The sequence below is a fragment of the Dicentrarchus labrax genome, unplaced genomic scaffold, assembly GCF_905237075.1.
Source record: "Dicentrarchus labrax unplaced genomic scaffold, dlabrax2021, whole genome shotgun sequence".
Classification (NCBI taxonomy): domain Eukaryota; kingdom Metazoa; phylum Chordata; class Actinopteri; family Moronidae; genus Dicentrarchus; species Dicentrarchus labrax.
The window spans coordinates 33,631,503-33,656,213 of NW_026136719.1; the positions used below are offsets into that span (position 1 = coordinate 33,631,503).

The 24,711-nt window shown below is 39.7% G+C and overlaps 1 protein-coding gene across 4 annotated transcripts in view; it reads right to left on the reverse strand.

Annotated features, from left to right (window-relative positions):
* adamtsl3 (ADAMTS-like 3) overlaps positions 1-24,711 on the reverse strand; it is a 246,885-nt gene that overhangs the window by 107,663 nt on the left and 114,511 nt on the right. For all 4 annotated transcript variants that reach the window (XM_051379968.1, XM_051379967.1, XM_051379969.1 and 1 more), the window contains exons 5-7: positions 16,682-16,727; positions 13,628-13,864; positions 589-715 (exon numbers count right to left, since the gene is read on the reverse strand). In XM_051379968.1, coding sequence (XP_051235928.1) covers positions 589-715; positions 13,628-13,864; positions 16,682-16,727 — 410 coding nt within the window. The remainder of the gene's footprint in view (positions 1-588; positions 716-13,627; positions 13,865-16,681; positions 16,728-24,711) is intronic.

The following is a 24,711-nucleotide window of genomic DNA, read 5'->3' on the forward strand; positions in this document are numbered from 1 at the left end:
ACCACTATTGGCCAAAACACAATTATGGATTTAATCTGGGTGTTAAATTTGATGAAAACCTGCGAGATGCGTGAATGGTGTAGATCCATCTGCTAGTGGGTGGGTTGCTGTAGCCAGATGGCATTTTAATAGCCAAGCCTCGATAAATAAATGCTGGAGGCAATGAGAGAGGAGCAGGCCAAAGCTGAGATGGCTCCCGAAGGCCTGTGGCCAACCCAGCAAGGACTGACAGGCTGCCAAGACAGGTGAGAGCCCCAAGTCCCAGCAGACAAATATCTTTGTTATGTACCTCCTATAGAGCCTGACTTTGAGGAAGGCTGGTGATTTGTTTTGTGTACATGTATGAAACTGGCAGAGAGATATTAGGCCTGAGCTGAGGGTGTACTCTCTAAAATGACCTAGAAAGCTCATGGGATGGACTATTTGTACAAGGTCAGAAGGTGGGTGGGAAAAGGGGTGTAAGGGTATTTCAGATTTCCACTGTGTTAAGCACTGAGGATTAACTTGGAGAACATGAGGCTTAGAGGTGGAACCAGAGTGAAAGAAGACATGTATGTGAATTGGACACAGGACGGAGCTGATACCTACATTGTTCGGGTGTAAGGTGGGGTAGGGCCTGCCCTCGTACCAGCCGGCATGTAGAGCCGTCGCCACCACAGACGCCGCAGTTATCCTCCCTGGCAACGCTGGCCAGCTGGCGATCACAGCCCACCTCCTGCACAAATAAAGACAGAGATATGGGGCTGACCGATGGATAAAGAGATGGAAAGACAATACAGTGCGCTCAAATAAAGGCTGGATCATGTGTTGCACTGATACTAGTCTCGCAATACCAGACGCTCTCAGTGCCTATCAATCATTTGGGGATTTCTAAATGCAAAGTAGTTGCTTGAACGGCGACAAGAACACCCACTAAGAAACATACGCCGCTTATTTAAAGGACATGCCTCGTCTGAAACCATGCTCTCCTACCATTCTCCTCCACAGTAAAACAAACTGGAGATATTATTGAATCACACTGAGAGAGCTTTTTAAAACATTGCAAATGGCAATTACACACAATTGCTTAAAGGAAGATGGAAGTCTGGACTTTCATCCATATAATCAGTTTTTCTTTACAATGAGCATTACAGCCTCACAGAGCTGCTAGCAAGGCTCGAGACTCTTGTAGAGTCTTTTTTACACTTTAGATCAACAGCCAGACCTACACTCTTGGATGTCGCTGTAGATTTCGAAGCACAATACTGTATATACCTACTGTAAAATACCTTAGTTTATATTGCATTGTGGCTCATTTTTATCAAGTGGGAATATTTTACAATATATTGTAGTATAGTAATATTACAATATTAGTAACCGCAGACTTTATGAAATATGATTAATAATATCGATAATAATTATTGGTAATCATTATAATTAGAAATAATATATCAATATTAATACAACTGGATATATTACAGTACTAGGTAATAAAATACAGCAGAAATACAATAAATTACAAAATACAGTGCATATACAGTAAAGTTGTAGTAATACAGTATTGTTCTATACTATTAACCGCATCACATCACAGTTACAGTAGTTTATTGTAAACTAAAATACAGCAACTTGCTGGCAACTGTGCTGCCAGTAATTTAGTGTACACGGTAAATCATTTCCTTGAATATTTACAGTATCTCCACACTCCGTTTTAATGCTGTGCCAGGGCTGGAGAAAGATCTGGCTGAACCCACTATAACTCTGGTATGGGAGAAAAAAACGCTGGCATGTTTGTATTTCTTTAAGCCAATCACAATCGTCTAAGCCCAGGATGCAGCTTGGTATTTCATTTTAGGTCGCAATACGCTTGTATGCAGTCCCAAGCAACACGAATGCATGACAAAAATCCTCATGAGATGCAATTGTAACAAAAGTGGCAGGCAGCACATTTAAGTTTCTTCCTGGGTTTGAAAACCAACTAAACAATGTGATTAAACAATTAGAAGAAAAGGGTTATGGATTGATTTGTGGTGAGCTATGAATGTTTCTCTTTTGTTACAGCCTACACAAACCAATGATAATGTCTAGATAGTACAGGCAAATGCAAATGCTCATACTTACTGTAAACACACACAGTGATAAAGTGAAGGACTTGCCCCCACCAGTTGGCGATTGGCGTAAGGAATAACGTGACCATTAGATAAGAACGGCAATATTGGAGGATTATGCAATCACATTGACAACATTTTTAACTTACAATGGCAGTGTTGCTAAACAATAACTTAAAGGTCCAGTGTGTAACATTTAGGAGGATCTATTGATTCTATCTGAAATGGAGTGTAATATTCATAGGTATGTTTTCATTAGTGTATAATCACCTGAATTTAGGAATCATTGCGTTTTTGTTACCTTAGAATGAGCTGGGTTGCCTCCCATGGAGTCCACCAGGTTAAATCACTATGTTTCTACAGTAGCCCAAAACGGACAAACCAAACACTGGCCCTATATAGGGCCTTTAGCGTTTGACCATAGATTCTCCTTCACACTTGGATGGGGAGGGTGAAGCAAGGGAGTTACAATCTGCAACTGCACCACTAGATTCCACTAAGTCCCACACACTGGTCCTTTAACATGCCCTAAAAATCAAGTTTTTGCTGAGCTCTAGTGGTTGAACTCGATGGTTCCCAACTTTTTTCCTTAACATCTTTGATGAGAAGAGAAATAGACTGAGCTGCAACAAGACACCTTTCTTTGTAGATTTTGTTTCCCTTTCACAAAAGGGCACATAAATAACAACAACCAAAAGAAAACATCAGTATCGGCATCGGCCCAGAATTTCCCAATTGGTACAGCCTTAAAAACATTATATTACGCCTTGTTTCAGTTGAATACCGCTCATTGTGTACATAACAGAGCAATCATATTCCAAAAGTGAAGTCTGTTTTGCAAATAAAAAGGTGGTTCACCTGAGTCTGATTGAAATACCCCTGGTTTCATGCACACACATACAGACACACACACAGCCTAACGCAGATCTGCTGAGGCTTATCACGCTGAGTTACAGCGACAGGCTGACAAAACATAGTGACACATACACATGGACAGACAGCATTACACACCACTGCTCTCTTCCCCTTTACTCCGAGGAATTGTATTCATTTTCTCCTTGTATTCAGCTGGATTTCAGCTGTTGTATTATTAATCCATATACATGCACTAGAGGAGGGATTGGCCTCATTCCGTCACTGACACACTTCCTCCTACAGTACCACAGCAACCCAGCACCCCCTTCGCTTGCTGTTGTCTCTGTCAACGGGTGATGCCATTTCATCCCTGCCATGCCCAGTGCCCTTGCTGCATGCCAGGGCTGGCAGCAGCTGATGTTTGAGCACACATCCATCACCCATCTCCCGTTACTGCGGTGAAGTACCTGAGTTGGTCTGGGCTGATTGTTGGGAGGGTTCTCCATTTAATGATGCACCAGAAAAGAGTCTGTACAGAAACTGAGAGTTATTCTGGCACATCATTCAAACTTTCAAACTAAGTTCAACTCAAGAGGCCAAGTGCTAGCCAAACAAACCTAGCTAAAGACTCTTTCTAGCCAGGAGGAAATTAGCTCCATTTGTGAGTTTTGTTTTTTTTTTCAACCTGGGTTCCTGCCAGTGAGCAAAAAGCTTCCCAATACTGGAATCTCCTAATACTGAGGGCCTGTCCAAACTAATACTGACTATCATGAGAACCAATACTTCAATGCAAAAGTTCTGAAAATGTGACGGTACTTGTTTTTTTACAGTACCATAGGTACCTGGGATGCAATTCTTCTGGACCTGATCATATACGTCACAAGTAACTGTCTGCCGTTAAATGCCACCAGAAGAAGGAGAACGCCTTCCAGCATGGTAGAGCAACAACACGCTGATGATGGCAACAATTGCAGCTACAGCCACAGTTCCACCTCGACTCATTGAAAAGTAAAAGAAGAAAACTTTTTCACATGTGAACTCTGAACAACGTCCTGAGAATCAGGTCGTGCATTGTCTATGTTTGCCCTTTCAAACATGTAGCACACAACATGAGATTGTCCGTGTCTGACGTGTTCTCACACTCTCCGCACTGAAAAGTTGCATACAACTGGAGTCCAGCTGGATCTGGATCTAACAATGGCGGCTTGCTGTACAGTAAACCCCACTCCAGGAGAAGCACTCCGATGGGCCCCACTGCTCTCACGAACTAATCCTAGGCACAAACTGCCTTCACTCATTCAGACATGAAAGAGTGCCGACAGTGTCTGTGCAGCAGAGTAACACCAGAGAGAAGTGATACTCACCTCCGTACAGACATGTGAAAACATTCTGATGAAAAGAGCTGCACAGATATAATCCATCATCTTTTCAACCATGAATTCTCCTCTACTCTGTGGCTCTTTTTTTAACATAGAATCTTGTGTATAATGTTGCATTGCCATTATTGCTACAGATAAACACATTAGTGCTCTAACAGGTGGATGCAATCTAATGGGATGAGAAGAGATGGGATCAAGAGGACAGGATCAGGGTATGGGGAGTGAAATGCTACAACATGCTGAATCTTTCTCTGGCAGAGTTTACATGCCAGGAAAAGCCCAGGTATAATGAATAGCATTAACTAGTTCCATTTAAGTATCCAAGGACGTCATAGCACTGAACTATCACCAAAAGAGTCAGTCAGTCAGATGTAAGACTCACAACTCGATACAATTCACGGTACTGGCTTTATGATTTTCTCAGGAGATTGAAGACCAATGATGACTGCAAAAGATTCATTAATTTCTCAGGCACTCAGGGAGGGTATAAACACTGACAAGTTTTCAACTACGACTTCCCAGATGGTTCTGAGTAACAAACCATCTTGCGTAGTCAGGTTATGTGTATAGTGCAAAACCATGAATGCTTTTAAGCAGAGACCGAGTAGTGTGTACTGTTTGCTCCATCTGTAAAGTTCATTGCGTCTTACTCCTTTCTTTTGCCAATTTCATACTTGTACCTCGTCAGTGTGATGCCAATTTTACATCTTGGTCTCCTGTCTGAACTTTGACATTCACACTGGCAATCTTACTAGGTCAGACCTAGTAATATTTCATAACACCTCCAATACAGCACAAGTCTGAATTAAGAGCTATAACATTAACATAAAGGCTGCAGCTGCATAAAGTAAAGTATGCACCAAGAGATTAAAAAGGCACTATTCATTCGGCCTAAAAGCACTGTAATAAATACTTTTAAAAAAGCAAATGGTTTCCAACACATTGGCCATATCAAGTATAAAGTCATAAAGTAAATGTGTTTACAGCTTGTTGCACTGCCCCCAATTGGTCAGAATAAAAGATTATTACAAGCTTAAATAAGCCTGTGAACAGAGTAAAATGATGTGACAATGTATGAGAAACCAGAAACCTCATTACTACCTCTTGCATGCACCAGGAGCCAAATAATGCACAAAAATGGAGTTTCTTTCAATAAAAGTCCTGTCATGTCTTAATGAAGCCATAACCAACAATTACGTGACAGACACCTGAAAGACAGTAGTTTCCATTTCTGATAAGCAGTTAGCACTTTGCATGGCAGCCTCTGCCATCAGTGTGTGAATGGATGAATGTGAAAAGTGTAAAGTGCTTTGAATGGCCAGAAGACTAGAAAGGGGCTACATAAGTGCAGTCCTTTTACCATATCTGCTCTGCTTGAAAAGCTCAGTTTGTAGAAACAAAGTCTTTACCACATTGTGTGCTGTGTAAGCTGGAGAGTAAGTCAATATATATATATATTCTTAATATATTATATGCTCTGGAGTATGTAACGAAAGTAATTTCCCCCTGGGATTATTAAAGTATTTCTGATTCTGATTCTGAAGAGCACAGTTATATTGGCTATTTCTGTGAAGGAGTACACAATTTTCAAATCACTTTTTGCTCCTTCAAGGTGCACCTTTTTGATTATTCAAGGTAAATATTAGGAATGCGTTTACTGGAAGCACAGTAATATCAATGACAATAACGCTGTTCAATGTAGGACTAGGAAATGGGAGACTCTGAGTTGGTGCTTTTTAGTGTGCAGCAGAGAAAATCCAAGGAAGAAATCAGGCTGTTAGTGACTGAGCTCGGGTGTAATTCTAAGGATTAGAAGCCTGTAATACTGTGTAGCATCTCAAATGTGTGTCACTATGCTACAAAATGTCAGATTACTGTATCTAAGAAAAGTTAGGAAAACATAAACCTTTTTCTTCAGTGACAGAGAGCTCCGGGTCAGCAGCTTGCTTGGAGCAAGGGTCACAGCGCAAATTTGAAATATATCGATATATGCGATATGGTCTAATTCCATATCACATTTTAAAATATATCGATATATTTTTTATATCGATATATCGCCCAGCCCTAATAGATAGATAGATGGATAAATCCATTCTTTATCCCACCTAAAAAGCTCCAATTGGTCAGTTGTTTCAGCTGGCAGAAATACACCATACACATCAATGGGCATCACAGTAGACCCAATTGAATCCCTAAACAAATGTGGGCAGTATCTCAGAGGTCTGGAACCACTAAAATGCTCTTGCAATACCAATCTGCAAGCAAATGGAACAAAACCTTCAAAGCCTTAAAGCACTACCAGATCACTTGATTTATTAGCTCAGTAAACCGTTTCCTAATAAGTTTATGGTCTCAATCTCTATTTTCAAGTCATTTTCAGTGGGTCTGTCCAGCTCAGCGCACCAAACTCAGATCAAATTGTCAATCTAGGCAGTGCTGATTAACCAACATAGTGACGGCCATAATACCAAACTCAAGGCTTCAGAACGGTAGTCCATAAACCAACTGATGACATCACACTTGTATCGCTCTATTTAAGCTGCCACATGGAATAGAATATTGCTGCATTGATTTGTTGCCTTCAAATCCTGCTCTCTTATTGAACTGAACTCTAGTGTACAGTACATATTTGAAATGCCTCAATGATGCCACCAATTCTCTTACACTATCTGCATCTGCTCACCCGTCATAGCTGTTTACTCATACATTAGTGGATCATCTCAGCAGAGAACAGTCGAGTCAAACACTCTCCAGCCTTAGAGTAAACAAGGCTTCAAACTCTGGAGATGACTAGCCACAGAGTGAAGCAAGGAAATATACCTTGGTACATCAGTGGTGTGACATTAATATATGAGCTCAGTTAATTGAAAACTAATCACTGACATTTTTTTTTTGAAAATGCCATTGTATGCCATCAAAACTACAGTAAGATGATAAGGTTGAGTTTTTGGGTCCAGGATATATTTAGCCTAGCTGAGCAGAATAGAATACTTCCATAATCCAGGAGAAAACTGCTAGCTTCAGTCAAAAAGTGAAAAATACAATTCTTAACTCCAAAGCTGTTTTATTTATATCACAGCCTCAGAAAAGTCTCACAGGGCTATGCCTTCACAAAGAAAACTGGCCACTTTGAAAGGTAAGCAAATTAGCTTTTTTATTAATGAAATGTACAAAACAGCATATTCTGCAATATATATGCAACCTTGAGTTGCCTTGATTGTTATAGAATATTCTTCATTCTTATTCTTGGATCCCCATTAGCTGCTACGACCCTTCCTGGGGTCCGCACACAACTAAACACACTTACAAACAAGACACATAACACAAAAAGCCTCAATGAGACCCTCTGTCTCCTATGGGAGATTGCTCAAGAACAGGGACATTATATTTGACAAAAACACCAGGTGGTTTCCTGTTATATTCCAGAGAACCAAGGAAGGTTCTAGATATGGACATCGGATGTTAACTTTGGAAGATTGATTACATTGTTTGTGCTTTTTACTTATGTAGTCAGACTGTATAAAATGAGCTGTCTCTCTGCTGTTTCCTCCGCTTTTGTTACATTCAATAAAAGTCAGTTTTCCATTAGATTTTGGATCTGCTGCTAATTTCTTGTGCCACCACTGTATCTAATCAGCTAACAAAGTAGTCATCACTCCATCCAAAAGTCTGCAGTATTTTCTTCAGAGTGATGACTGTGTTCAAATATGACAACCTCACCATCAGGAAAATACTTTACAAATTCTAAGGGTGTCATAAACAGGTTTAACCTTTCCATTTTCCAGAAGATCTTGCTTCTGCAGCTGATTTCTTCTGTTAAACTAGTGTAAAAACGTGAAAAAACGAAGAAACTTTCAAGGGAACACTATGAGATGCAAGAAAGTTAACTCATACCATTGCCTTGAAAGTTTCTCAGGTTTCATTTGTTTTTTCACTAATTTAGTTTTAATGCCTTGAGATGCTCTGAGTCAGGGGTGTCCAAACTTTTTGCAAAGAGGGCCAGATTTAATAAAGTGAAGATGCCCAGGGGCCAATAGTTTCTTCTGACATTTTTTTAACCACAAAGGTTACATGAAAATACACTTAATACTGTTATAAAACAATTTTCATTGTCACAATTACCTTTATTTTTCAAATGGCAATGTAACCACTAAGGCACTTAGGCAGACATGAACAACTCTAAAAACACAATTCTGCCTTTCATTCATATCTGGAGAGTCAGATAACATTAAACAAACAAACTGTATAGAATTTCAATGAGTTTGATTAATATCTTTGCCTCATGAACATTTTAAACAGGAGTTATAAGTAATGCAGAGTGGTCTGTTATCATTAAAGTTTAAAACAAGTGAATTTTGCCCTTGTCTTTTACAAGATCTTTCAGAAAGCAATAGTTTGTGTCACATCTACAGGTACATAACATCAACAGTTATAACCAAACCGTATTCAAGAGTTTAATAAAATAAGTGCCAGAAGTCCAAGTGCATAAGTGTGCTTTTAGTTTTTCACTGTTAATAGTGACAGATGTTACCGTTCAAAACACTCAATTTCAGATTGATCAAGGAAAAGATAACTTCCTGACACTAATGAGAAGGGTGATACTGAGTTCTAGTTTTCAGTAAAGAGGCCAGGTCTGGCTTGAGGGCAGTAGTTGAGATGCGTAAAATGTCACGTAAGTGGGAGTCACTTAGTCTTGACCTCAATCGGTTCTTGTTTAAGTTCATGACTGAGAATGTTTGCTCGCACAAATATGTGGAGCCGAATAAGCTTAGCATTTTCTTACCAAATAATCGCATTTCTGGAAACCTGCCTTTGTCCAGCTGCCAGTAAAAGTCAACAAGAGAAAACTGCTTGTGTTTTCTGCGGCACTCATCGTCACATTGCAGCTCAATGAGCTCAAGCTGCAGCTGTGGAAGAGCATCATCAGAGTCCACAGAGAAGGAAGAAGAGAAAAGCAACTTGTCCTTTTCAATAACTACAAAATCCCAAAAGCGTTCGTTAAATTCCACAGAAAGAGGTGCGAGAGCTGTTGCATAACTCTACATTTGCGCAACGATGTTGTCCTGTGGGAAACTGTCAATGACCTCTTTCAAAGCTGGGAAATGCGCGGTGCAGGGCTCTGTTTGGGACAAGTGTCTTTGGAAAAGCTGCAATTTTGTTCCAAAGGCCTCGATGTGAGCGTATAGCTTGCTCACCACTGCATCTTTCCCTTGAAGATTAACATTCAGTGCATTAAGATGCTTCGTTATGTCAACCAAAAAAGCCCAATTTGCCAGCCATACAGGATCAGACAGTTCTTCCATTGGTTGTCCCTTCTCACCCAAAAAATGTCAAATTTCCTCTTTGAGAGAGAAAATCGCTGCAGTGCGGACCCCCGACTTAGCCACCTCACATCGTTGTGATATATTACGTCTCCGTATTCAGCCTGGATGTCAAGCAAGAACTGCTGAAACTGTCGGTGGTCAAGAGCTTTAGAGCGAATAGAATTGATCGCCTTTGCCACTGGTTTCATAACATGGTCAAATTTGAGATGTTTGGCGCAGAGAGCCTGCTGGTGAATTACACAGTGAAGTTTAATAGCATTACCTCCTTCTTCACTGACTTTATTGCAGATCAGTGTGGACAATCCACTTCACTCACCAGCCATGGCGGGCGCACCATTGGTAGTGATCCCAGAAACTTTACTCCATCGTAGTTTCATGTCATCAACAGCTTCACAAACAGAAACGAATAAATCTGTTTCTCTGGTTTGGCCTTTAAGGCTTTGGTGGTCAAGCAGTTATCGTCAACTCCTCTTAAAAAAATCAGTAGTTGTGCAGTGTCAGATGCATCGGTGCTTTCATCGCAGGCTAATGAGAAATTATCAAAAGCCACTCCCCTGTCCCCCAGTTGTCTCTGAATATCTGAAGATATGTCCTCAATTCTCCGTGCCACAGTGTTACGTGCCAGGCAAACATTCATAAATTGTTGCTTCTTCTCGGGGGAAATGTTCTCCATCAATTTCATGACACAGTCTTTGATAAACGTACCTTCAGTAAAAGGTTTGCCATGTTTAGCTATTAACATGGCCACTTCGTAGCTTGCTTTGGTGATATTTTCCTTTGACCCACAGGCCCGCGTGAAGAATCGCTGTTGTGATGCCAGAGCAGCTTGGAGTTGCTTCACTCTTTCAGCACGGTCACTCCCTGTTAGCTTGTTGTATGTGGTAGCATGTTTAGTCTCATAGTGTCTCTTTATGTTGAAATCCATAAACAAGGCAACAGTCTCTTTACAAATTAGACAAACACAATTGCCTCGATTTTCAGTGAAGAAATATTGTAATTCCAACTGCTCCTGAAAGCGGCGGCCTTCACTGTCAACTTTCCTCTTTTTCTTTGCAGTCGCCATGGCAGAAATGAGTGGAGAAGGGTTCGCGGCACGGATGCAGATCCAGATAGTATTAAAATGATGCTGCCACAGTGTGGTGAAAGGAGGAATTACATTTTTAAAGTTTTATGATTTATTTATTCTGACAGAGCTAGCGAGCCATAAATAACACAGTATAAAACCAAAGCTGCGGACTTTGGACATGCCTGCTCTAAATGTTATAATAAAGGCTTATGGTACGGGCCCACAGGTGTGTTTTTGGACACAAGGGGTCGTGCCGCTTCCTAGCATTGGTGTAGTCACAAACGGCTACACCCTCCTACAAGCACACAAACACTTCTGGCTGCACCTGATTGGACAAACACTTGTGCTCTGAGATTTTAAACTTGAATAACATGGAGGTTCATGTGCAACCTTTGAGTCATATAAAATAGTTCACCAAAATCTGTTTCAGTTCAAGCGACAATTAGCCATGCAGTTGCTGAATCTGCAACTGCATGTAATACATTCCAGTGGCAAAGCAGTATGTTTTTGAGAGACAACAACACAGTTGCAATACTTTTTAGTGGCATATGACCAGGGTTTGGCACGGACAGCAGAGAACTACAGAATAGGACATGGATATTTAATGTTGATACGAGGACACTACATGTAAACACTTGATATTTTTACTCATGTCTCCTGGTCCATCACTGCTCCTTTACCCTTCAGCTACTTGACATTATCTATACATTAGCTCAACACTGAGTAGAAGGAAGCAGAATAAAGCTTAGCAGTCTGAGAACAACTTTTCCTTTTCCTTCCTTTTACTTTTGAGGGGAAATGTCTATACCATTGTAGCGTGATACTTCAGGATGACAACTGCAGATGGGGAAAGGTGTAAGCCTCTTACAACTCCTGTATTAAGATATCATTATAGAATATTGGGACATTTCAAATGTCAGATTGTAAACGCAGCTGCCTTTTCCACTGATGGAACTGCACTGTATGATGTAGACAGCTGGATTTGCCTAAGCAGAGCATATTTTACTAGATCTGTTGAGGATGCTACCTCATCATCTTGGCTGTTGAAGCAGAGAAGAGATAATCCTGTTCCCTCCCCACAATTGCCTCTGTTGTGCCTTTTTTTTCCCTTTACCCTTGCCTTACCCTTACTTATTGTCACGGTTTTTAAACGTCAGTTACAAAAGAAATGTGTTGACCACAACCTCCCCAAAGTCTTGAACCAGTTCAGGGTGGTATGGCCGTTATAGCTGTGTAATTTGTTATTTTCATCCTCAAACAGCATTAAATATGGTCAAACATCGAAGATGGAAAACAACTGTTTCCCACTCCCACAGCTGAAGGAAACACATCCAGATTCACTTGACACTTGGACGAGAGCACTCAGTAGCTCATAATAGGTTTCCACTACACTACCACTTTCTGCTACATCACCTATGTACCAAAGAGTATATATAAATAATTGTTTCGCAAATGGGTCTGTCAACTGTGATACATGCACTCCTCCTCCTGTTATGCAGTCACAAACAGCCTGTAATCAAGCAGCCAGCCTGGGAGCAGAAGCCATCCGCAGTAAATCCCACTCTGAGTCCCAACACAAAGCTACACTAAATATAGAGCCTCTGACATGATTATGACACTGCAGGGACCAAAGTTTCCATGTTCCAGCTCATCATTTCAGTTCATGAGAGCCCATTACATGTGGAATCACATTATTAGCTGCAATGTGGACTCAAAATGTATCTGTAGAAGTTAAACAAAACTGGACTACAGAATATGGCTGAGGGTAATAGGAGAGCATCAGACTTTATGTGTTTACGTTGAAGTGACAAAGACCTATCGTGACTTTTGTCCATCGGGAGAAAACGAGGAAATCGGCTGACGTTATTACAGAGCCACAAAGTTCAGACGGAGGACCGATGGGTCACCAAAACGTGGAACTTCAACCTCGGAAACCACTGTTGTTTTCCCATTTCCAACCGACAGTCAACACTGGTTTCTTTCAACCATAACCACAATCATTCCAAACTTCACCACATTATCTGTTATTGTAACCATGACGACAAAGGTCCCAAACTAAAACCTAAATTCTGCTAGCTCTCTCCTCGTAGCAGATAAAAAATAAAATAAAGCAGAGAGAATCAAATAGAGGGCATGGCCATGTAGGTATGGACTGTGTGACGCGAGAGGTAACACACACCCGAGTGACAGCTGCCGCTACTCAGAGCTAACAGAGCTAACCAGCCATGAGCAGCTGCGGTCAGACTCTCCCTGTCTGTGATGCAAACACAGAGTCACGAGAAGCACATTTACAGTCGTTTGTAAAAGTTTCTGTTGGGTGCCTGTGTTGTAACGTTAGCTAAGCTAGCAGTTCAGAGAGGCTAACTCTCCGATGTCTGCGGCACAGAGTCAGGCTACCGCTAGGTAGCAGGCCACAGTCTGCAGGGTGGAGACATTTGTTTTATAGCAGTAGGGGTTGGTTGATGACGAAAGCTGTCACCATACATCACCTGCCTCTAGATCAGCTAACTGCAAAATTCAATAGCAATAGCCGGGTTTTACCAGTAGAGGGCAGTCATTATGCATATCTGTAGAATACTTTGCAGATTTGGACCTGAATCAATCAACAGCAATAAATACCCATATACAGAGGTTGCAAAGGTGCTTTTGGGGTTTAGTTACTCTTTAATTAAGTAGTTATTTTAACCATAGACACAGTAAAACTACGGTTGCAGGTTTACCAAAAAATATCTAATGTAGTGTGTTCAACAGAGGCTTCTGGTCTATACAAAAAAACAGGTGTATTTTTATATCCTGACTAATACCATGACTAGAATGACTAGTTTTTCACTCTAATGAGAAAAAATGGTGCATCATATCAGGGGTGGATGACACTGGATGGACACCTTCTGATCTATATACAATACAGTCCCTTACCTGACACACTCCACTGATGCACATGTCAAATGCATCCGCCCGGCACCGCGTCCCGTCCAGCACCTTGGGGGCAAGCTCAACAGTGAGACCTCTCCCTTTGGCCTGACACCGCAGTGCACAGGGTGCCGACGGGTCATAAGGTGCTGGGACCCACTCATAGGTGACACCCTGGTACTTGATGTCATTGTGCGCTGAACACTGCTGGGCCCGGAAATCCCCTGACTCTGCTGGACAGTCCTGAGGAGAGGAACGACAAAAAACTGTCTCAGGTTAATAATAGAGGCTTGTTCTTCCAGATGACAACTGGCAGACTTTTGGCAGCCAATAGCAACTCTTCTTTTCCCTGACTGAGAACTAGTCTGACACATCAGCTTCACTCAGTCACACTCTGCCAGTCAACAAATCCTCCAGACGTCTATATGGAGCACAGTAAACAGAGCCTTCAGTTCAGTCAGAGTTAGCCTCCATGTGTGAACACGGGAGCTGGGATAAATATTATCCTGGGAACATTTCCCACTGGATGTTACTAAAGCTCTGCAATGAATCCAGACTAAACCACTTCAGTGGGGAATAAGATAAATAAGACTAGTCTTCCTCTGATTAAGAAGGTTGTTTCAACAGGCTGGATGTGTTTCTGCGGTTTGGGAAAGTGCAGTACTGCAGAGCTACCATCATGTGGGTGGTTGTGGTTGTTGGTATCCCATGGATCAAATGACGATGTTGATATTACAGGATGGACTGGTGGAGGAATTATTCACTTATAACATTAAACAGACTTAATTTGAGCGAAATAATTCACATGTCCTTTATTTTCCTCCCTCACACACATACAGTGCATCACATATTTGAATTGAAACCCAATAGTCAGAGCGCTGAGATCATGTTTGATGCCTGCGTAGTCCTCAGTTCCATATTCTTACCTACCAGTTACCAAATTGACAGGAAATATTAGCTAAGAGATACGGTTCTAGTACATAATAGTGTCCCCAGACCAAACTTCTTCAGAGCTACCTGATAAGGTTCTCATCCTTAACAGCAAGCTGGGAGAAAAACTGAGCATTTAGGGGAACTGTGAGCACTGAGACATAATTATTGCATGACCCATGAATAGGGTTGGGGTAGGACCGCATTTCTTTGATTTTATCTAATCAAATACTCATCAAATCTCTTGTGGTTCAACAATTCAAAAAACCAAAGTTCAGCTGGGATTTTTATGTATGTAAAAAAAATTTAACAATGAACACATTCACTGCTAACACTTGATCACACATTGATTATCTAACACTACAATTTTTTTACTATAACAATGTATAAAATAATAGTACGTAGAGAACTTAAAAGTAGAAAAAATAATACCCCATTTATTCTGGATAGTCCTCAGAATCAGTTTTCAAAGAGACGATTTCTTCAATAGAAACTGATCAAGGTCAGCTAAAATGTTTATTTTCTTAATTTGGGTGAACCCAGGCTGGCCCACAGTGGAGGTGGCTGGTCTAACTGGAATCTTCAGGTGTGAATGTGTGTATCTCTGCTTACATAATAAGGGTGGGGGCAAAACTATCCATATATTTAAACCCCATCTTATCCAAACTGATTGAAATACTTTATTATGTGGTATTTTGTCTTTCCATCTGATTGACGAAGAATCTGAATGTGAGAAAACACTATTATAGTAAGAATGAAAATAATGTCTTAAGAGACCTTTTTATTAGACTAGCAACTTTTTCCCAGAGCTGTTGACATTAACTGTATGACATATAATATATAATGCACATTATAGGAATATAGATTTACTTTACGGTGTCAGGTCTTAATTTGTTCATAATGCAAGATTTTTCATCTTCCTGTGCATAAAACATTCTGTGGTCAGTTTTTATTAAATATGGTGGCGTTATCTTGTGGAATGAAAATATACATCTAATAGTTGGATTCACTTTGAGAACAACAAAACCTAGACAAAGGCATCAAGGATAATGTGAAGTTACAGAGGATAATGTTACAGCTTTCAGGGAGTAGATAACCTAATGCTATGTTAGCTAACTAGCTAAACATCGCCTGCCACTCAGATTTGAACCTGATGAAGGATTTTAGTCATCGGACGTCTGGATCTTAAGTTATCAGAGAAACAAGCTGAGCTAACGTTAGCAGCAGCTCGACTCGCAGCCCCTCCGGGACGTCCTTTGTCTGTCCAACAACGTGGGAGAAGCAGTGATTGTTAAGGTGGAACTGCTTTATTCAGTGTGTTTAAGGTGGAACTGCTTTATTCAGTGAGTTTAAGGTGGAACTGTTTTATTCAGTGTGTTTAGTGGTTTTAATCAGCGGGTCTGTTTGTGTTGGAGAGGAGGAGACCTCTGTGGATCATTGGGCTCCCAGTAGAAACCTCCTGAACCATGAACACTGAAGGAATCCTAACCGGGAGAAGCTGACTGCAATGACAACAATTCCCATGATGCCACGCTACTTCAACACGTAATCAAACTTCGTCTTTTGTTATTGTTTTGATATGATATGAGAGAGCTGCTTGTGGCAGAAATGACCTATTGTACATTTCAGTACATAGTGTACTTCAAACTTGTATGTTACTCATGTCACATAGGTATTCTTTTCTAAAAAGCATCACTGACCAGAATGTGAGGCTGGAATATACCCTTGCAGAGTTGTCTTCTGCAGCTTACAAAAAGCAATGACAAGTCCTCCAAATTAAACAGCAAAATACACAGTTTGTGCCCTTTAGACCAACAGTGTTTTCTGATCAGTTAAGTCCACATGAAACAGAAATCAGAGAGCTGTTTGCTTTCTTCCATATTTTTTTGTAAAAACAGGCAGCTGTGGAGGGACTTGTCATGGTAAGTATACATTTTTTTAGGTTTTCAGAAATGGGAAACGGACAGCAGTCTCCCATGTTAACCCATCCACTCCCGACCTCCTCCCTACACAGGCTTGTAACTCTTAACAACAACTAACCTCCTGTTTTGCTCCCAACAGAATAATTCCTATCATCTAAAATGAATGTAGCAGCTAATATTAACAATGAGTAGTGAAGATCAGACTTACCATGGTGCTGCAGGCTCTGTAGCGGATGTTTTTGCCTTCACAGCTTCTGCAAAGCAGCGTAAAAGAGAACTCTCAGCACTATTGCAAACCAACAGGTGACTCTGTGACACTCAAGCTGTGAGAAAACACAAAAGTAAATGTAACAAAGCTTTAAACATAGTTAATGCCACTGATGAAGCACTTCTTTCTTGTATTTCTATGAATAGATGAGTCCTCTCGAGCTGTAGTAGTGTTTTTAGAAATTCCTACGAAATCATTCCACAGTTAAAGAGAATTTGTTAAACCACCAAAAAAGACAACAGTTTTGCAATTCTCGATAATTATGAGCTCACAGTGGACATTATACACTTTATAACTCTTGACAGTGAGGTGTGTTTACATTGTAAACTGTGTTTTTTATGTAATTTTCAATTAATTTCTTTGTACTGGGGTAGTGGCAGATTCTCCGGCAGTAGAGATCCCCAAAAATGCTTGCATGGCTAGAGGTGTGTTCACAACCAAATGCGGATAAACAAGTAAGTCGATTACAATAAAAAGTCAATGCAAAGACACAAACTGGGTGACGTGAATGGGACGGAAATGCGAAATTTGCTTCCTCTGCTTCTTCCACATGTGCTAAAAAGTTTTTGACCCATTGTCACAAAAGCCTATAAGCGCCATGACATCCGGAAATTGTATCAAAATAAATGGAGGAGAGGATTTATTGTAGCCGTCTGTGAACACCAAGAGCTCTATACTACATATTTATACCATCTATTCAAGTGTCCCTGTAAACCATGACATCTGTTGCCTGTTAGTCTCTGCGTTTATTTTATTTTACCTATTTTTGAAGCTCTTCATGGTCTTGCACTATATCTGGTCTATACAGTATACCTCTATATGTCACACATGTTCACAGTGTATGAACCAGTGTGGCCCCTCAGATCCTCTGGCACCAGCCTCTTAGTTGTTCTAAAGTGCAGGACTAAACCTTTGGCAATGCAGACCTCTTCAGCCTGGATTTGAACTAGGAATGGCTTTTTACCACAACCATTATTTGATCTTTCCATTTATTGTTAATTTATCACAACAATTTCCTTTTTCTTTACTAAAATATTTTCTTTTTTATCTCTCTTATTTGTTTGTTATTTTTGTCTGTCTTCTTAATCTATTTTATCGAGTTTTGAGTATACACTGTAAAACCTGATATCTTAAATCTTGATAAAAGAAGCAAGTTAACATAATTTAATGCTCCAAAATACTGGAGTCACTCATTCACTTGAATTAAACAAAAATCAAAAATGAATTGTTGAAGCAACTCACTTGTTTAATAGTGCATTGAAATGTGTGCAATATTTTAAGTACAGGTGATTTATTTCCAGTTTATTCCACTGACTCATTTTCTTGAACTTAATTTTGTCAGTATACGTCTAAATAACTCAAAAATTAATGGGCTACTCTGATAACCAATATATGATAAATTGTTTTTATCCGTTAGCTGTTCTGACAGACAATGTAATATTTTTCTTTAGTGGTAAATTCAACCTGGTGGTAATAAAGAAGATGTATTTAAGTTACTTTACTCAGATACATTCTGTTCAGGCATTATAAATAAGTTTAAGAATTCTGCAAATGAGTATAACTTCAATTAACTGAATGGAATTGGTACAATTAACTTAATTTATCCAAGTTACCCTAACAATAAATACTTGAGTTACTTCTACTCAAATGAAATATATTTCATGCTTAAATTGTTTGAGTGAATAGACAAACAGTTTAAGGCAATCAGTTTCCCCAAACAAGTTCAGTTGAACTAACTCATTGGGTTTTACAGTGTAGCTTTTATTAAACACTATTGTTATACCTGTATTATCTATTTTATTGTCATTTTTCATCTTTGTATTTTATTTTTAATACATTTATACAGCAACCAGACAAAAAAGTAAGTAAGAGAGGAAGTTGGACTATCTGGTAAGTTCTGAAAATATGTGTCTGTTCCTTGATTCCACCTTATTATGAACTAAGTCAGAAGTTAGAGTGAGTGGAACGTTTTTTGCTGAGATTCGGGTGGACTGAAACTTTAAATCAATTCTAAATTTCCCCCTTTGTTAAATGTCACAAAACTATCTGAAACTGAATGATGATAAATTAGAACAAATTTCAGCTCTCTTAGAGCAAATCTCGGTGGTCTTCAAGATAATGTTAAGTAGGTGTAATAATTGATGTAAACCTCAAGTCGAAAATGTTGTTCAGTCATATGTTTTATCCAGTTTAAGACTATTAGATTAGATATAAAATTAGGTCATTTGTATCCTCTGGTAATCTGCAAAAAGTAGTAAATGCTTTTATTTTTTCTAGGCTTGATTACTGTAATGCACTTTAATCGGGTATCACCAGGGCGCCCGCCACAGTCTCCAGCTGGTACAGTAAGCTGCTGCTCGACTTGTTATTGGGATAAGGAAATAGGAACGCACCACCCCAATGCTGGCCTCCCTACATTGGCACCCTGTCAACATTCGCATTGATTTCAAAATGTTATTACTAACTTTTAAAGCCTTAAACGGACTTGCTCCCACATACATTTCTGATTTATTATCCTTGTATGTGCCCCCACGACCCTTGAGGTCCACGGGTACACCCTGCTGGTTATCCCCAGGTAAAGCTGTGCGACAAAAGGCTTTTTCCATTAGAGCCTCCCACTATGGAACTCACTGCCTCATTGAACTCTACATCACTGGGTTTTTTTTAAAATCTCTTCTTAAAACTCTTCTCTTGGTGCAAGCTTTTGGGAATGTCTGATATAACATAATTTGTAATGTTTTTATTCTTATTTATTTGTTCTTATTCATTCCATTGTTTTGCTCATGTTCCCTATTGTCATTTTATCTGCCTTGCTATGATTTTTCTTTCTTTCTTTTGTACCACATTTTGTAACATTGTTAAGAAAAGTGCAATATAAATAAAGTTGTAATTATATTATTATTATTATTACTATAAATTGATTGTCTGAAAACTGTGAATGTGAATTAATGCTCCAATTATGATAAATTCACAAACCCTTTTGTAAGGCTGTACATTTTTAACTACCCCTCGTGCAGTATTGTGCTGTTTGTCCATCTTTTAGGCCTCTTTTTAATATTTATCCTACTTTTCACCTTGATCTTTGTTGAGCTTACCTCAGTTTACTCTGGAGAGACCAGCAGGTAAATTCCAAAAACGAAAAGTAAACGTGATGTACACTCACAAACACATGCTCACACAGTAAAATACCCATGCATAATCACACACACACCTGTGAGGAGACAGCACACTCCACCTGAAGCACACATCACCCAGCCAGCAGCCATCTCAGCAATAACCGAGCTCCAGCTGGCAGAGCCCAAAATGTCAAGCAAAAAACCTACAGATATGTGCACACACACACACACACACACACACACACACACACACACACACACACACACACACACACACAGCTTCAGAATGAACCTGAGCCCTGTGTGAAATGTGCCATAGCAGAACGTTCCTTTCCCCATGACAGCATGGACACGCTGTTAAATCCGTTCCACCTTGTTAGCAACAATAACAACATCCAATCTCTTGGTGTGTGTTAACTGCCATAAAGTGCACATTTCTCCTGCTGGCTTACAATAACATTAGACTAAACTGGTAGCAGCTCATTTATCCCAGTGTAAAGCGGGCCTGGTCTAATCTGCCAGTTAGGACAGATAGAGAGCTGAGAACCACACTGCAGCCATTCACAGACAACAGCGAGCTCCATATTAACGAACCAATTAATAGATTCCTCCAACTGAAATGCATGAACCACTCAAGCATGGTTGGACAAACTGTTTATGTGTGTGTACTGTAGGTGGGTGTACTGTGTTTTTAGGGTCTGGGAATGTCTACAGCTATGGCCATTAGTCTTCTACTAAAATCAAAACACTGACACACACATATCTCACTGAGGAATACAACACTTGTTTTGTTTGTCTCTATTAAAAAACGCAGACATACAATAATGTATGTATATGCCCTTTTCATCCCCACCTCCCTTGTCAGATGAGCTCACTGGACACCACACATCATGTTCCTACGGTGGCCGAGAGGTATCAGCAAACAACGGATGTTGATATTGAAACAGGGCGGACTGTTATTAGCAGCGGACTTATTGCCTCCTGATGCATGGAAGAGAAAAGTTCTTGCCTGTTTGAGAAGTAATTGAAACATTGTTAACTAGCAAACTATGATTACTGTTGCAATGTGATTGTGCCAAACAATGTTATTCAATGTCCTTATATTTTCACAATAATGTACTGTTCCATCTAACGTTAGCTCTGCTGTAGCATTACATCTTTTAGCTAATGTCCTCAAAGTGGGTTTAGCTGATGGTGACTTAATGCTGTGTAATATTTGAATGTAAGGGAAAAGGCGCAGTTCAAAGAACAGCACATAAAAGAAACTTTACATAGTCCTGAGTAACAAACAAGTTTTCTCAGCTGTGTTTTACAGTGTTAAAGTAAGCCTAACCACTCAGCCCCATGACAAGCACGTTAAAAATCAATACTGCACTAGAGTTTGTACAATAAATAACGAGAGGTTTATTTATATTGCATATGTTTAGTGTGCATTATTTTCTTATTTAGGGAGATTTACTGGCCTCTAGCAGCAAAGTTTCACCACTGGTGTGTGTATTTGATGCCTGGGAATGAGAACGGGCTGTGAAGCATGTAGGAGAACTACGGTGGCTGGAAAGTGTTTGGATTGTCCGTTCTGGGCTACTGTAGACACAACTTGAGCTTCTTAAGAGCTTTCAAGGAAAAATTGGTGATTACATTTGAAGTCAACATGAATGAAAATCCTATAAGTGCTAGTGATGAAATCACAACAGTGATTGAGTTCACTTGTCAGATCCATTTCTACTGATAATGGTTTAAAAAAACATTTGCTTATAGCTGCAGAAGGTTTAACTTATAAAAATAACTTTTTGTCATATCTGCTGAAACTTTCACTATATCCTGAGAGTAGTACATGTGACAGATAATCTGTAAAATAATCAGGTTCCTCTGGCTCCTCCTAGTGCTGCTAATGGAATTAACAAGAATCCACCGGGCCTGAACAAAAACAACCAATGAGAGCCGAGGAAGATATAAAGATGCTTTGGGTCGGAAGCTTGAAGATAGTTCAATTCAATTCAATTCAATTTTATTTGTATAGCGCCAATTCATAGTTGATTGCTGAGTTTCATTCCCAGAGTTCCAAAGCATCTGTATTTGACGTCCTGGGAATGAGACTCAACAATGAACTCACGTTCTTGGCTCTGATTGGTTGTTTTCATTCCAGCCCTTTAGGATTCAACATGGTGTTCAACAGTGTACCTGTAAAATTGACATTCTAAACAGCAGTGGTCCATTGTTTCAGCCACAGACAGATACTTCCTTTGCTTGTTGAGTGCTGCTGTATAAGGACAGACAGCTAGTGGGAGTTAATGGACCTTTAAAGGGGAGAAAGACACGGTCTGGCACCAGAGGAGGCAGGGCAGTGGGCAAAAACAAGCTCCACTCCAAAAGAAACACTGGGCCCAGACAGAAAACCAGTTTGTGTGTGTGAGTGTGTGTTAAAGCTGAATAAAGCTGCAGATTAAGCTGGGTGTTCTCACTCCAGTCAGACGCTTCTGTCCTCCATAGCCCTCAGACGGACACACACAAATGCAGTATATACTGTATGTACTGCATACACACTCACCCTACTCCAGATAAATCCTCAGTTTCTAGCTCTTACAAGGCAGAAAGACATACACAGACACATGGATAACCCTACACACACACTCACTTGTCCAGGCCCCACTAATTATGTCAAGAAGTCAAACAGACTTTTTTACCCATGTAGTAAGTAGCATGTGCGCACACACACAGACACACACACACACACACACACACATTTCTGTAATGACTGTAGTGTGAATCTTCCAATGCGGGGGAAGTCTGAACAAATCAGGAGCCCCAATCACTTCCAGACGCTGGGAGATGTGATCAGAGTTTACAGTGATCACCCAACCAGTCCTCAGATGTCTGAGGACACGGAACCTCATTAGACTTCAAACAGTCCAGCACATGTCGCACTGATAAAACTCAGCTTTGACATACTATCATAGTGGACTTGCAGGGGGCCTTAACATAACAATATATTAATATATGCTAATTATAGGACAGGAAATGAATGTAGATGTCACTTTGTAAGAGCTCTTATTCAAATGGCTTCATCATGGTATGATCAGATGTTTAGAGTTACCTTCATGTGTCAGAATATCTGCTACGGAAGCCTTGAGTGGCTGCAATAATTTTTTTAAACCCTCACTGATCACAGCTTAATTATTCTATCATCCCGGAATAATAAAGTTGTTTTCTCATGATAATGAGAGAGGTATTAAGCGAAAGGTCATTTTCACAAAATAATGATGCTACTGCAAAAGAAAAAAATGGTTTTGAAAACTGGTTAGTGTAGGTGGTAATTGCTGCCTCGTAGGGTTGTAAACAAGTTCAAATACATTATCCGGATATGAACACATAATGTGCTGTGAAAAGGCACAAACAGCACCTGAGCAGGAATTTAAACTGCAAAACACTATAGTTTTTTGGACCATCTGTCCTTACTCTTCCGATGAAGCTTGACTGATGCGCATGTGTATTTGTATCCCATTACCATGACTGTTGGTTATTTCACATGAAGAAATTCTGTATTTGTGTTTTCGACTGAGATCTTCTCACTGGTTTTAAGTGGCAGGACTCAACAAAGGTGGTTTTCTGTGCTAATCAGGAATGAATGTGATGACGAAAGTGGGGTTGAAACTGTTCATCAAATCTGACACACAGACTTGGAGACTTGAAGAGTCTTGGTGTGTTAAACTATAAATAAATAATAGCCTACCTTACCATGTTTTTTTTTTTTTTTTAACTGTATTGTCATTTATTATTAAATAACATCAATATTTAAAGGGGCTTTAATTTTTTCATAATTAATTTTTCATAGGTGCAGTTTACTCGTCACAATTTTCTGAACTTCTGAAAACAGTTAATTTCTTCCAGAGTTTCTCTTCATGCTTCTGGTGGGACTTTTCCAAAGTTAAACAATGTTGTAACATTTCCACATTAAAATATCTAGAAACGCTAGAGCTATGTTCTATATGTAGTTGAGTTGTGTTATTATATTATCCCAAATGTTTCCAACCATGTTCAAACTCAGAGAAATCTGTCATTTTATTCAGGTAAAGCTATCTTCTTTGTGCATGCAAAGGTGATATGACGGGGCTCCTGGTAGAAATCTCCTGAACCATGAAGATTCAAGATTCAAGCTTTATTTATCCCGAGGGAAATTACTGTGCAACAGTTTCAATACAAAGGTGGTAAAGTAAAGGCAACTGTTGCTGGCTGCCGCTCGACACAGCGCCGGAACCGGATATCCTGAACACTGAAGGAATCCTAACTGGGAAAAGCTGATTGCAATCATGGCAATGGTGGTGAAGACAACAACTCCCATGATCCCATGCTACTTCACAACATTATCAAACTTCGTCTTTGTGTGATCTTTAAGTGGAACACACCTGTGACCTGGTTATACTGGAATAAGTATCTATGATGGAAAATGAGGGATGAGCAGAGGCCATATTACAGAAACAGATCCTATCTTTTTCTTGCAAATGCCATTAGTAACACTAGGAGGAGCCATAGGAACCTAATTTTGTCATGTACTACAGTGAGAATATAGTGTAAATATGCAAATATATATATAAAAAAATTACCTACTGCAGCTTTAACTGTTTGGTAACCATGGCAATTAGAGTTAAGACCTGATTTAGGAAAATTCCATTACAGGTGAAGCAATAAGATATGATATATGATAAGCATCTAACTTCCCAAAATCTTAAATAAACTCTCCTAAACTTTCACATTACCACCAGGTAGTGTTTTATAATTTGTTTAATCCATGTGGCTCTTTTATTGCTTTTTAAAATATGTTTTGGGACTTTTTGCCTTTATTCGACAGGACAGCTT